The following is a 15,890-nucleotide window of genomic DNA, read 5'->3' as shown; positions in this document are numbered from 1 at the left end:
TCAATCTTTAACATCTTTTTACATAATTTCAACTCAAAATCAATGATTTTCATGGGGGGAAATTGGGTGTTTTGGGTAGAACCTAGGTTTTTCAAATTTTGGGGATTTGGACCACGATTTGAGGTCCGATTTCAAAACAAATTATATATTTAGATTCGTGGGGGAATGGGTAATCGGGTTTTGTTTCGAACCTCGGGTTTTGACCATGTGGGCCGGGGAGCGATTTTTGACTTTTTGGGAAAAACTTTAGCAAACTTATTTTCATGCATTAGAATTGATTCATTTAGCATTTATTGATGTAATTAAGTAACTTGTGGTTAGATACGAGCGAATTGGTGGTGGAATCAAGAGGTAAAGTGATAGTTGAGACTTGAGTTGTATTCGTGGCATCGAGGTAAGTGTTTGGTCTAACCTTAGCTTGAGGATTAATAGTTGTGTTCTATTTCCTATGTGTTACTTGTTGAGTACGATGTATAGGCATGGTGACGAGTATCTATACATTGGTGTCAAGTATGACCGTCAGTCTTAAGGTGAAATTGTTGTGTTCTTAATAAATACTACGAATGCATGAGTTGTTGATTCTCTGTGTTGATCAAGGATTATGAATATTCTCGTGGAAATTACTTATGATTGATTATTTGTGCTAGTTGAGGAAGTTAGATGTTGGAACGAGTTTGGTTATAGCTGGTTTTCCCTTGCCAGGACGTATTTACTTATACTGTCGATTCCTTTGCCAGAATAGTGTTGTTTCTTTATTTATCCCTTGTCGGGACTCTCTTGATGATTTGGTGTTGAACTGTATATGTGGATCGGGTTGCACACCACAAAAATATTATATTTGGATCGGGTTGCACACCGCAACAATAAAATAATTAGATCGGGTTGCACGCCGCAACAATAATATAACTGGATCGGGTTGCATGCCACAACAATAATATAACTGGATCGGGTTGCACGCCGCAACAATAATATAATCGAATCGGTTTGCACGCCGCAACAGTGATGATTGATATGGATCGGGTTGCACACCGCAACAGTATTATTATTATTTGGATCGGGTTGCGCGCCGCAACAGTAGATATTAAGAAGTGCTTATTGATTGGTCAGGAGTTCCTTATTGTTTTCTATGAATTCTAAACTGTCCTTATGCTTTTCTCTTGAATAACTATTGATAATTGATATAACGCCGCAGCATGTCCCCCTCCCATCTTTAATTGTTTATTTCTATTGTATTTTCCGCTGTATATTATATAACTGCACAGTTTTATTTGGTAGTCTAGTCCTACCCTCGTCACTACTTCACCGTGGTTAGGCCAGGCACTTACCAGCATGTGGGGTCGGTTGTGCTAATACTACACTCGCACTGTGTGCAGATCCTGGAGCGGCAACCTTTGGACTATAGTTTTGGGTGGTTGCCTTCAGTCCAATCAGACATCCGAGGTAGTCCTGTAGGCGTCCGCAGGCACCGACATTCTCCTCTATCTTTATATTCTATTTTCCTTTACTTCAGAGACAGATTGTATCTTTCTTTCTGGACAATTATTTGTAGTATTCGTAGATGGTCTGTGATATTGTGACACCGGTTCTGTGTAGAGATGTACTTAGTATTTTTTTCGTACTTGTTTTTGGCTTAGTTATCAGATTTCGTCTTCCGCATGTATTTAATTATTGTTAATATTTCACTGTTGATCACATGTTGATTTAAACTCTTAAAAATTGCAAAATAAAAGAGTTAGTAAATCTATAGTACTCGGCTTGCCTAGCTTTCACGAGTAGGCGCCATCACGACCCCCGAGGGTGAAAAATTCGGGTCGTGACAAAATGTCTGCTTCTCATACATTTTTTGGCTGATTTTACGAACCTGCTACAACCCTATCCCGTTTGTACTGAAAACCCTAATTTTTTGGGGTTCTTAGTTTGATTTTTGGATATTGGTACATCTGATTGTGTTCTTGTATTGGGTTCTTGTGACTTGTCGTGATTTTCTTGTCCAAATATGCTTCTACTGAATTTTCCTAGTTCAAACTTATACTGATACTATGTACTTGTGTTCATACTGACCATTCGTGCAAGACTTATATACTTCTCCTTGAATAAGTGTTGTTTAACTTTTGTTTTTTTGAAATTATGTATCGATTCCTGACTACTCATGCTTTACCTCATTTTATATGCTAAGCATGCTGATTTTTCATGACTTTCTCTTCGACTGAACCCTTGATTATTCTGAATCCCTTAATTCCTAGTTTAATTTGAACAATTTCCTTTAAACGTTTGATTCTTACCTCTTTACTCAATTTGATTGAATTTGCCTGCCTTAATTATTTTTTCCTGTCATGTTTGTATTCCGCTGATTATTTATTAATTTGTTTCCTTAATTAAACTGTTGTGCATTTACCCCTAATTACCTATTCTATACCTAAACTTTACTTTATTCTTTTCCTTAAATACTTAGTATGTTTTACCATTGATTGAATTGTCCCTTGATTAAGGGAGGATCTTGTTGATTTACTACTTAATTGATATCTTACCTTATGTGTCAAGCTTTTGATTATTATATAAACCTCCTCTTCTGTTAAGTTCAGAGGACAATAAGAACGAACACTAGTTCAAAAACTCTCTCTTATACGTAAGCTTTCTGCTTTTTTCTGTTACTTGCTACTTATATTGAACTAGCCGGCTGTAAGCCAAGGCTAGTTATTTCACTACACTACTCTATACTTTGTGTCTGCTCTCCTTAACTGGTATGTCCCTAATTAAGTTTTGAAAATCAAACCCTATGTGTTTCATTCCTGCATTAGTCCACCAATTTTAATTTCAACTTGTATTCATGTTTATCTCTTTACTCAGCATGTCTAAAGTTCTGTCATGTTCAATGTATGTTTTACATTCTGCCCTCTCCTGCTTACTCTTTTGCTTAATATATCTAAAATTATGTCATGTTCAACGCATGTTTTAACCTCTGCTTACTTCTTTACTTAGCATGTACAAACTATATGCTTAAATCCTGTTCAAGATAGGCCAACTATTATTTATGTTCTAAACTATTTACTAAGTCTCCAAGATCCTAAGTGTGTATGTAGTTTATGACTATATGTTTCTACTATCCCTATCCTTGTACCCTGAAGTGATTCTTATGTGCCACAATCCTTTTATTCCTATGTGAAGTTTTGTTGTTAAGTGATCTGAATATCACCAATTGCTTGTCTGCTGTTTGATACTCTTCTCAAACTGTCTTTTACCACTAAGTTATTTCTTGTTTTCTGGAGAAAAAAAACTTTCCTACTTCTGAAGTCATCTCTGTACTATTTTCAAAACAAAACTATGTCAAGAACTCTCACACTACTCCTAGAATATTAGGTTCTGCCCCTCTAGCATATGTACTGCCATGAGATCCTTGAGATTTCTCTGAACTCTGGCATGTCAGAGCTGGTCTTTCCACACTACACTTAAATCAGTTCTTGTTTGAGAAAACTAGGTGTGAACACTGGTGTGATTTGGGCCTGCTTCAGGCTCCCTATAGTTAACTTCTTCTTTTTCTTTATTGTTTATGTAATTTATTCAGCTGGTCTATAATAATTATTTGTAAACAACATTGGTGTGATTAGTGAAAAGGGATGGGTAGCTACATATCTGTTGGATAACTCGGGTAAATACCATGCTTATAGGATAATGTTAATACTTTGCTATGTTGGCTTTGCTTTCATGATATTAGAAATCATGCCTATTGGATCTAAATGGATTCAATAATAGAAACCATGTCTAAGGGTTAAAATCAACTTTATAATTAGATATTATGCATGTAGAGTGTAAAGTGACTAAGTTCAATTTCTTCCACTGCATGAATCTACATTCTTCTCACTAGAAATCATGCCTATAAGTTCGAAAATCAGCTCTTAACAATTAGATACCATGCCTATAGGAATTAAAATCAGAAATCCTGCCTATAGAACTTAAAATCAGTTTGGTTAACAAATCAGCTTAATTCACGTTTGTTCATCCTAAATTGGTTTAATCAAATGTCCGCTTCTTTAAATGAGTTTTCAAACACTACCTTAATTCAATACTGCTAGAAAGTATTTCTATAGGATCCCAAGTGTCCGTTTAAAAACTGTTCACTGTTTTACTATATCAATGTAGATATCATGCTCTTAGGACATCATTGTTCTTCGTTTAGGCAAGCTTATAGGACGATTTAAATTCTCCAACTATGAAGTTATGCTTTGTCGTTTAAAACTGTTCAGATTTAACATGTCTAAATCAGTAGTCAAGCTAAATAGAATTTTGACATTTTGTCCTAATTTAATATTGTATAATCCCTGCTCACCTAGATATCATGTTCTAGGATTTTCTCTTAAATACTAGATTGTTGTTTAAAGACGTGTATTTACTTGTTATATTTGTGGAGGTGACTGTGAGCCTGTAATTTGTTCTCTTTAAATGTAGTCCTACTTGCTTTTGATTGATGCCTAGACTTTTGCCCTTTAAAACCTTAGGAAGGTCTAGAACTGTCCAAAATTAGAGGTCCTAAAATACCTCTAGGGTTGTAAGGAAGGGACGGGTAGTCTAGAACTCTTTAGGCTATGACCAAGGGGAGGGACTTGGGTGGAAAAGGATATGATGACTGCGCGCTAATGTCACGTGTAGCCCCTCATTGAGGAGTGTTTACCGGGCATTTTATGGGGTGATCCTATAGGCTAACCAACCTAGGACCCCTCTTTCCCAATTCCCGATGTTTAAACCTTTACTCTTTTATATGCAGCTTGTTTAAATTTCTTCGAGTCATACAATGTCCAAAACATGCCCTTATTTGCAAGTATGTGTTTAGCTATTTATTTGTTAAAGGACTAATTCATAAGTATAAGTTTGGGTGGGACCCACCATTGTGGACCAAGAGGGGTGCCTAACACCTTCCCCTCAAGGTTATTTTGAGCCCTTACCCTAAATCTCTGAACGTCGGAACCCAGATCTCTTTCCACGGAGGGAAAAAAGGGGGCATGACACTCAGTGGCTTGATGATATTATTTACACCCATACCTATGCATGGCACGACATTTATACGCACATGTATGACATTATAAATGTTTCAAAACTTACAAAGTTATTCAGATTTAAAGATGTGTTTCTGTATTCCATGTTTTATCTATGTCTTTTACGTACTAATTTTCATGCCTTACATACTCAGTACATTTTTCGTACTGACGCCCGATTTCACGGGGCCTGTGTTTCATGCCCGTATGTGCAGGTAGGCAAGTTGATGGTCCCCCTTCTTAGGATCCCTAATCAGCGAGAGTTGGCGTGCTCCATTTGATCCCGAGCTACTTTTTGATTTTGGTATGATACATTTTTGTATGTGTGTGTATATATATATATATATATATATATATTTATTTATTTATATATATATATCTGGGTATGGGTATGATGTGGCTCAATCCTATCTTTGTACAGTTATGTTTCTGTTAGAGATCTGTGGATAGTATGCCTAGTTTGGTCGTATGTGGCCTTGTCAGCTTTCAGTGTTGGATGTATAGTTGTCTATAGAAGCCTTGCCGCCTCGCCCACTGTATTTTGCATGTATACGTACATATGCCTTGATGGCAGGTTTCCTTCACGTATGTTATTTTCGTAATGCAACAGATGTTATACAGGTTCATATCTTAGACGCATGCTTAGGGGTGTTTGACAAATAGGACTTAGGCACCCGTCGCGGCTTATTGGTTTGGGTCGTGACATCATTTCTTTAGTCCACTGCACCTTATCTCCCATACCTCTTAAAACTGCCACCAATTCGGAGGTACTAACATTAAAACTATAATCTTCGACTCTCGCATGTGTGCTGGAGTTGTCACCTCATGCATCCTGTTCCTTTCTGAATCTAGATGAGGAACCTGCATCTTTTTGTCTTGATCTTCATTTAGACGTAAGTTTTCCTGTTTGGATCGAGAATCTCGACCTGCAGGACCCATATAAGGCTCGTACCTATTTTTCCCGGTCCTTTTTTCTGATTCTGAACATCTTGACTCTACTCTTCTTCTATCCGTAGCTTTGTGTTGCATCTATTGTACACGCCATTCCAAGTTGTTGCTGGAGTTCTCGCAAACTCTCCTTCAGTCTCCTCATGGCTTCAGAGCTTTTCTCATTTAGATTGCTTGCGAACGCCATGGCTGCCCAATTTTCAGGTACTCATGGTAACATCATCATTTCCCGTTGGAATCTATCCACAAACTCTCTGAGTAATTCTGTGTTTCCTTGTTTTACCTTAAAGATATCTTCCATCATTTTTTCTGTTACACCCCATATTTTCGTACTGAAGGCACGCCATAAGTATATTGATGGAAGCTCAGAAAATGAGATGTTACATCCTGCATTTTCGTACGTTAAAGTTTCGTCGTAAGTTAATCGACGTAAGGTCCAGAATGAGATTATTTTGAGGTTATGAGTATTATGCTATTTCAAACAAGTGATAAGTAAATTTTTAAAAGAGAGAGGATAAGCGAATCAAAAAAATAAACTTCATCGAAGTTTGACATTTTGAGATAAAATAGGGTCCGGACTATAATACCCGGTATTTATGGACTAGCGTCATACAAGATACCACATGACCCTAATAGTAAGGTGTGCAAAATATATTAAAAGTGAGTAGTATTTTAATGAGATAATTTCTAACTATGCGGATAATTGAGCAACTATGGATTTTTAAGTGAGAGATTAACTTATAAATTGAATTTTGGTGGATAATTGTTAGGGGGACAAATCCACATGTGATTTATGAAGACTTGGAAGTAAGATAGAGCCAATTTAACGACTCTTAAAATCATGAGAAAGGTGGCATTTTAAGACATTGATAGGTGGCTAAAGTAAGCCTTAAAAGTGGGGCCCAAACCACTCTAATAAGAGACCTTTCTAACTTATTCATTCACTTAGGAAAATAGCATAATGGATCTTCTATGGCAATATAGATAGCTTCAGTGAAATTTCATATGATATTATACTGTGTAATAATAACGGAATTTTTCGATTCTTAGGGAATACGGTGCAATCTTTCTCAAGAATATCATACGGATTTTCCCCTACTTCGATCCGCCGTTACGTATTGTCGCAATTGACGCGTGTTAGAGGGAGTGTCAAGAGAATCGGCTCAGGTATGTTAAGGTTATCCCTTCTTTCCTTTTGGCATGATCCATACGAACAAACGAAACAAGCAAATGCACAACATCCATTAATGACTCTATTCATAGAAATACTATAGATGCCTATGTTCTTGATTCCCCATGTGTCCTATTATTTTATCATCTGTTCATAGTGTAGACAATAAATTTGCGTCAAGAAAATAAAATCAAGACCGAAAATATCGCAACAATCGTAGTATTTTATTTCGAATATTTGAGTGTTACAATCTCTATGGATCCTCTAATTCTTCTTTCCAATTGTAAATAAATTCAAGGGCCTTTGAGCTTGATCTTGAATATGTAGTTGTCACCACGAACGATGATCTTGTTCTTGAGCTTTAGCTTGATTGCTTGAACTTGACCTTGATTTGTTCTTCGTTCTTGAGCTTGAACTTAATTGCTTGAAGCTTGAAACTTGTAGAGAAATTTATGGCGTTTGATCCTCAAGCTCTCTCTTGCTACTTGTTATAACTTCTGGTGTCTTTTCTGAGTTATGAAGATCCCTATTTATAGTTGTGGAAGGGAGGAGTCATGATAAGAACAAACTCTTTCCGACCAATCAAATTGAAGTGTGACATGGCCGCATTTGATTGGCCAGAACATGTCACTTGCACACGTGGCGCGATTTCATTGACCTTTCAGTGTGACTGGGCATGCCTTGTCATTTTGACACGTGGCATGATCCTATTGGCTCTTCCGCTTGACTTGGCGCGCTATGTCATTTGACACGTGGCACAAAACTGGGCCTCTAGGAAGATGACATCTTGGGCTTAATGAAGTGGGCTCATCACTTTAGCCCAATTAAATGGGCTAGCCCAATGGATTAAGACTTATTTATTTAATTCATATATATTGGACTTATATAATTAATCCAATTATATTATTCCAAAATATTTATTTGGGCCAATATATCTTGAATTTAAAATATAGCCCAAATTATTATATTAAATTTAAATTCAATAAAATTTGCATGCCTACAAATGCCCCCTACTTCAATACTTGTCGAGTTATAGATTTATCGAGCTTTTAAGATGAGACTTGAAGTATGTAAAAAGTAATTATTACTTCATTTTGATTGGCTTCTCACCAATGCATCTTTTCACGCTACAATATGACTTAAGAAGATTTAGAATTTAAACGTGAGCCTTTCCATGGAATTTTACGTGACCAACTTCGTGTAGGACACTCCTTTGCATTCCACTTTGACATTTTAACAAATTCTAATAGAAATTAAACTGCTTTTGGCAGATAGTTGCTCGGATAATAACTTGTCCAATACCAAATGGGTTTTGAAAACTTTGCACTGCCCTTAATAACTTTGTCCCACATCGATATTTAGCTTTCAATAGACACCTTTTGATATCTATAAATACACCACATCTTTCATTCCATTAGTATCAATTTCAGCGTTTGCAAATTGCTTTGAGTCTACTTTTGACGACTTGGAGCATTAACGCAAAGGTATTTTCTTCTTTTTTTTCTTGTGCTTTCTTCTTTGTCTTTTTTCTTTTTTTTGTAGGTCAAGCGAGAAAGATATATTCTTGTTCAACAAGATGATCCATGCATGAAGAAGACAATCTTGGGGTGTGAGGGGATGAGTACTCACCCTTGTCCGAATATCGGAGAGATTACTCTTAATGGCCCGACTATCGGAGAGATTACTCTTAATGTGGCTCGACTATCGGAGAGATTACTCTCAAAATGACATAACTATCGGAGAGATTACTCTCAATGTGGTCCGACTATCGGAGAGATTACTCTTAAAATGACCCGACTATCGGAGAGATTACTCTCAAAATGACCCGACTATCGGAAAGATTACTCTCAAAACAACCCGGCTATCAGAGAGATTACTCTCAAAATAACCCGACTATCGGACAGATTACCCTCAAAATGACCCGACTATCGGACAGATTACCCTCAAAATGACCCGACTATCGGACAGATTACTCTTAAGGTGGCCCGACTATTGAAGAGATTACTCTCAAAATGACCCGACTATTGAAGAGATTACTCTCAATGTGGCCTGACTACCGGAGAGATTACTCTCAATATGGCCCGACTATCGAAGAGATTACTCTCAATGTGGCCCGACTATCGGAGAGATTACTCTCAATGTGGCTCAACTATCGGAGATATTACTCTCAATGTGGCCCGACTATCGGAGAGATTACTCTCAATGTGGCCCGACTACTAGAGAGATTACTCTCAAAATGACCTGACTATCGGAGAGGCCAACTTAAGGTGCAAAGGGACATATATGTCAACCTTAAGATTGGAAAGTTATAAAGCTTCAACTCGAAGACTTCATGGACTTGATGACGTTTACTTGAACACTTGTTGATTTGGCAGAATTGCAGACTTCAACCTGAAGACCGACAAACTTGAAGATTCGGCGGCCTTTGACGTTTCAACCTGAAGACTGACAAACTTGAAGATTCAGTAGCCTTTGACGTTTCAACCTGAAAAATATGAAGGCTCAACTATTTCCACTTGAAGACCGATGGGTTTGAGGACCTCAACATGAAGAATTCAACTTGAAGATTTGGAGGTTTAAATATTTCGACTTTAAGACCGGCGAATTTGAAGACTTTAGCTTGAAGACCGACAGACTTGAAGACTTCAACTTGGAGACTTGGATGGCTTAAATATTTCAACTTGAAGGGTGGAGAACGTGAAGACTTCAACTTGAAGACCGATAAACTTGAAGATTTCAACTTGGAGGATTTGAGGGCTTAAATGTTTCAGCTTCTATTTTGCTTTACATTGTCCGACTTTTATCTTAGTCGCATAATTTTCAGCTTTAAGCGCTTGTAACAAAAGATTCATATTTTGTCGTGGGAGAGTCCAAATAATGAAGCGTTTAATTTCTCGAAAATTAGATTTCAATATCTAAAATATATCCAAGATTTAGAATCAAACACATTCAGAATCGTCCTAGATAATATTTTTTTGAAACCAACTTTAGATTCCACCACATCGAAAATTTCAGATTTGTGCGGTCTCACCAAAAAAATCATATCTTGGTGTAGAAATATCGAAATTGTAAACAGTTTGATTTATTGAAACTAGACTTCAAGATATAGAACATATCCAAAATTCTAAATCAAACAACTTAAGAATCGTCCCAGATAATATTTTGAAATCAACTTTATATTGCACCACGCTATCAATTCCAGATTTGTGCAGTCTCACCCAAAAAATTCATATCTTGGTGTAAGAACGTCGAAATTACGAACCGTTTGAAAACTAGACTTCAAGATCTAGAACATATCTAAAATTCTCAATCAAACAACTTAACAATCGTTCCAGATAATATTTTGAAATCAACTTTATATTGCACAATGCTATCAATTTCATATTTGCGCAGCCTCACCGAAAAATCCATATCTTGGTATAGGAAAGTCGAAATTACGAACCGTTTGATTTCTTGAAAACTAGACTTCAAGATCTAGAACATATCCAAAATTATAAATCAAAAAACTTTAGAATATTCCCAGATAATATTTTGAAATCAACTTTATATTGCACCACGCTATCAATTCCAGATTTGTGCAGTCTCACCAAAAAAAAATATCTTGGTATAGAAATATCAAAATTGCAAACCGTTTGATTTATTGAAAACTAGACTTCAAGATCTAGAACATATCCAAAATTCTCAATCAAAAACTTAAGAATCGTCCCAGAAAATATATTGAAATAAACTTTATATTGCACCACGCTATTAATTCCAGATTGACGCAGTCTCAACAAAAAAATTCATATCTTGGTGTAGGAACGTCAAAATTACAAAACATTTGATTTCTTGAAAATTAGACTTCAAGATCTAGAACATATCCAAAATTCTCAATCAAAAAAATTAAGAATCATCCCAGATAATATTTTGAAATCAACTTTATATTGCACCACGCTATCAAATCCAGATTTGCGCAGCCTCATCGAAAAATCCATATCTTGGTGTAGGAACGTCGAAATTATGAACCGTTTGATTTCATGAAAACTAGACTTCAAGATCTAGAACAAAATTCTCAATCAAGAAACTTCATAATCCTCCCAAATAATATTTCGAAATCAACTTTATATTGCACCACGCTATCTATTCCAGATTTGCGCAGTCTCACCAAATAAATCATATCTTGGTATGGAAGTCTCGAGATCGGAAGATGTCTTACTTGCCATCAATAAAAATTAAAGAGCTATATTCTCAAAAATATCTTGAGTTCAAGTCTCACTGAATTTAAAACGTTGTGCCAAGCAATCTTTTCCTTATACTTGTGTTTCCTTTTGACACATCTCTTCTCTTCCCTTTTATTTTAGGCAGAGGACGGACTTGGAGACCAACGAACTTGAAGGTTTGGCGAACCTGAAGACATAGAGAATCTCTGGACTTCAATGCAAATACTTGACATCCTCCTAAAATCGGCCCATTGAAGATATCAATTTACCATGGAGGGTTGTCCCCTTTAAATTAAATGAGATCAAAGTTCAACAGGAGGATGGCATTTCAGCTTGATCTTACATTCCTTCATACTTCATTCGAACAATAATTGGTGCAATATGTATCTTTTGAACTTATGCGACTGTACTCAGAATGAAACTCTAAGTTGCCTACGTACCTCGATGAAGAGGATCAAGTCATACCGTAGTTCAGAATGGGTAGATATTTTTCTTCTCTTTTTTTTTCTTTTTTTTTACGTCCTAACTTTTACCTAGGCCGCCTTTTTCGAGATTTTCAACCTAGAGGACTCTTTTTTTTTTGTAGGGGCGTACATAGTTTAGACTCATGCGGGCCAGGAGTGTAGAAACATGCAGTTTAGGCTCATGCATCAAGAAGCGTTGCAACTTCAAGGATAATACTTCTTTAAAAACTTGCCATTGATAGGGACGATTCTCATGCCATCTGCATCAACCAGCTTGTAAGCCCCACTTGAGTAAGCTTCTTGTACGACATATGGCCCATCCCACTTTGAAGTGAACTTCCCTACAGGTTTGTGGGAAGTAATTATGGGTCTTCGTACGACAAGGACTTGATCTCCTACTTGAAAGGATCTCGGGCAAACTCTTTTATTGAAGGCACGAGATAATCGAGCTTGATAACATTCAAGACTCTGTTGAGATGCCAACCTCTTCTCATCAAGGGCCTCTAACTCTGCTAATCGAAGTCGAAATTTTTTTTCATCAGTGATCCCTTCTTGAATAGCCAGTCGTAACGAAGGTATTTGAGGCTCAAGTGGCAAGACGACTTCTACTCCATAAACCAGTGAATAAGGAGTCGCTTGTGTTGGTGTGAGATGAGTCGTCCTATATGCCCATAGAGCTTCTTCCCTACGGTCATTCCAATCTTGTTTGGATTTGGAGACGACTTTCTTTAGCAAGTTGCATAATGTCTTGTTGAACGCCTCAACTAGACCATTGGTGGCAGCATTGTACATCGAAGAGTTACGTTGCTTGAAGCAAAAGATATCACAAATCTTGTTCATCAGCCTATTATCGAATGGCTTGTCATTATCCGTTATTATTTAACGAGGAATGCCAAAGCGATAGATAATGTTTACTGGGATGAAACTTGCAACATTTTATATCTTTACCTCCTTAAGAGCAACAGCTTCAGCCTATTTTGAGAAGTAGTCGGTTGCAGCCAGGATGTATAGGTGCCCACCAGAGGACTTTGGCAGTGGTCCATCAACATCCAATCCCCAAGCGTCAAACGGCTAGGATGCCACAGCCAGGTGCAAAACTTCAGGAGGTTGGTGAATAAAATTTGCATGGAGTTGACAAGCCTTGCATCTTCGAGCGTAGTCCAAGCAATCTTTTACCATCGTTGGCCAATAATATCTCATCCTTTTTATATGGAAGTGGAGCTTTGGTCCAGACTGGTGTGACCCACATACCCCAGAATGCGCTTCTTGCAAAGCTTGGAGTGCTTCATCTTCCCCTAAGCATTGCAAGAGTACTCCTTTGAATGATCTTCTGTATAGGGTATCTTTGTAGTAAAGGAAGCGAGGTGCATGACGACGGATTTTAGTTCTTCTCCACGGATTTTCTGGAAGTATCCCATAGCACAAGTAGTCGATAATGGGTTGTCTCCATTCTTCTTTCCCAACTTTAGAAACAGCGACAAGATGGTTGAGTTTATTTTCTTCACCTTCGGCCTCACTTGGCAGCGGTACTACCCATTTTTTGCATACAGTAACTTGCGTTTGATCAGGCAGGATTAACGATGAAGCTAGGGCAACTAAAGCATCCGCCTTCTTGTTTTCTTTACTTGGCACATGCTGAATAGTCACATCCCCGAGCCACCCCATTAATTTTTTAGCGTAATCATGATATGGGCATAGTTTAGGCTTCTTGACCTCGTAACTACCTAAGAGCTGATTGACCACTAACTAGGAGTCACCAAAGACTTGAAATTGTAGTTGCTTCATATCAACGGCCATTTCAAGACCAATTATTAATGCTTGATACTCAGCAACATTATTGGAACAGAGTTGTGTCAAGGTGAAGGAGTAGCGCAAGACTACACCTTGGGAAGTGACAAATACTACGCCAGCACCAGCTTATCCATGATGTGCGGCACCATCAAAGTACATCTTCCATGGAGGTTGAACTTCAATGACCATTGCATCCTCATTAGGTAGTTCGTCAGTTAGCTCCCAGCCATCAAGTATTGGATGATCTTCCAAGAAGTCTGCCAATGCTTGTCCTTTTATAGCCTTTTGAGGGATGTACAAAATCTCTAATTGTTGAAATTATAGGTACCATCTCTCTAGTCAATCGCTAAGAACAGGTTTTGACATCACGAACTTGATGGGATTTGCCTTAGAAACAAGATGGACAACATGAGCTTGAAAGTAGTGCTTCAACTTTTGAATTGAGAAGACTAGCGTCAAACACAACTTTTCAATTGGCGAATAATTCAGCTCGTTTGGTGTCATCATCCTACTCAAGTAGTAAAGGGAGTTTTCTTTCCCTTCACTAGTTTCTTGGGCCAACAACGCTCCAACAAGCCTCTCTTGTGCTGAAATGTATAGTATCAGCGGCTTTCCAAGTATAGGGGATGCCAACACTGGAGGCTTAATTAAGTAGGATTTAATGCTCTCAAAGGTGTTGCTACATGCTTGGTCCCATTTGAAAGGGACACGTTTCTTCATAAGGTGACTGAATGGTTGGCACCTCCCAGCTAGGTTTGAGATGAATCTCCTACAGTATGCTAACTTTCCTTGTAGACTTTTCAATTCGTGAATATCCCGAGGCTCAGGCATTTTCAAGATTGCATTTATTTTGTCTTGATCAATTTCAATCCCTCGATGTCGAACAACGAAACCAAGGAACTTCCTGGAAGTAACTCCAAAGGCGCATTTCAATGGATTCATCCTAAGTTGGTACCTCCAGAGCAACTCAAACACCATTCTCAAGTCTTTCAAGTGGTCTCCCTTCTCTCTTGATTTTACCACCAAGTCGTCAACATAGCATTCGACATTCTTGTGGAGAAAATCGTCAAAAATATTTTACATTGCCCTTTGGTAAGTAGCACCAGCGTTCTTCAAGCCAAAAGGCATTACCTTATAGCAATAAATAAATACCCTAGGGAGTGCGAAATACAGTAAGATATTCATCTTTTGGTGCCATGCGAATTTGGTTATAACCCGACGAACCGTCCATGAAAGACATTGCCTCGTAACCAGTAGTAGCATCGTTCATCAGCTTTGGAATAGGAAGTGGGAATTTATCTTTGGGACACGCATTATTGAGATCCATGAAGTCAACGCATACTCGAATATGGCATATTGAGTCAACGCATACAGGGACAATACTTGAAACCCATGTTGGGTATTTAACTTCCCGAATAAATCTAGCTTCAATGAGTTTGTTAACTTCTGTTCAATCAGGGGAACCAAGTTCAACCTAAAGCACCTTTGAGCTTGTGTAACAGGACGAGCACCATTTTTGACTGCAAGGTGATGGACTTCTACTTTTGGGTCCAAGCCAGGCATCTCTTTTTAACTCCAAGCAAAGACATCCCTAAACTCCTTGAGTAACTCAATATAAGTGCTTTCTTCATCAACTTCCAGTAAAGCACTTAGGTAGGTGGGTCTTGGTTCTTCATCAGTACCAAGGTTAACTTCTTTTAAGGCATCAACTATCATTTTTACTCCTTCTTCAAGTTCAGGTGGAGCATCATTCGCATCTTCATCTTCTTGAGGGTCCCCATCATTGAAGGATATGTGATAACAACGTGAAACATTCTCCAATTCCGCATTATCATACGAAGAACCCACACTTTCTTCATCTTCGACATGTTTCTTAGTGTAGACCACAGTATATGGATTTACCTTCAGTACTTCTTTACATGAAACCACAAGTTTTGTTTCTCGCCTCATTCTAGAAGGAACCAAACTTTGGAAATCCTTAGAGATCTCCTGGATTTTGGGTGAAGCAGGTGTTCTTATACTTTGAAAATTTCTCCAGAACTTGTTCCCCTTCTTTAATGGACACAATCTCTCAAACACGGAGGTCGTCTAAAGTGATTTTCCAAGTCGATAAAAGATATAAGGCTTGTTAGAAGCGGCCGATTCATCTTCTACAGTGATATAATTGTTGCTCACCCTTCTTATTGAGATGCGCACTGGTGACAGTTGCTTGTATCCCAAACCTTCACGTGGTTGCCTCATTGCAGCTTCTGATGGGAGCTTCCTGAAATTTGACGACTCATTGGGATTG

At 37.9% G+C, this 15,890-nt stretch overlaps 1 protein-coding gene across 1 annotated transcript; it reads right to left on the bottom strand.

Moving 5' to 3' along the window:
• Positions 1-13,726: 13,726 nt before the first annotated feature.
• LOC138868904 (uncharacterized mitochondrial protein AtMg00860-like) lies at positions 13,727-14,578 on the bottom strand. The gene is made up of 2 exons (XM_070146485.1): positions 13,988-14,578; positions 13,727-13,882 (listed from the first exon to the last, which is right to left on the bottom strand). The coding sequence occupies exons 1-2, from the start codon at positions 14,576-14,578 to the stop codon at positions 13,727-13,729; spliced, it is 747 nt and encodes a 248-aa protein (XP_070002586.1).
• Between the last annotated feature and the right edge of the window lie 1,312 nt (positions 14,579-15,890).

Source organism: Nicotiana sylvestris, chromosome 1 (genome assembly GCF_000393655.2).
Source record: "Nicotiana sylvestris chromosome 1, ASM39365v2, whole genome shotgun sequence".
In the NCBI taxonomy this organism is placed as follows: domain Eukaryota; kingdom Viridiplantae; phylum Streptophyta; class Magnoliopsida; order Solanales; family Solanaceae; genus Nicotiana; species Nicotiana sylvestris.
The sequence above is the reverse complement of the archived record's forward strand: the minus strand, read 5'-3'. Positions and strand labels throughout refer to the sequence as shown.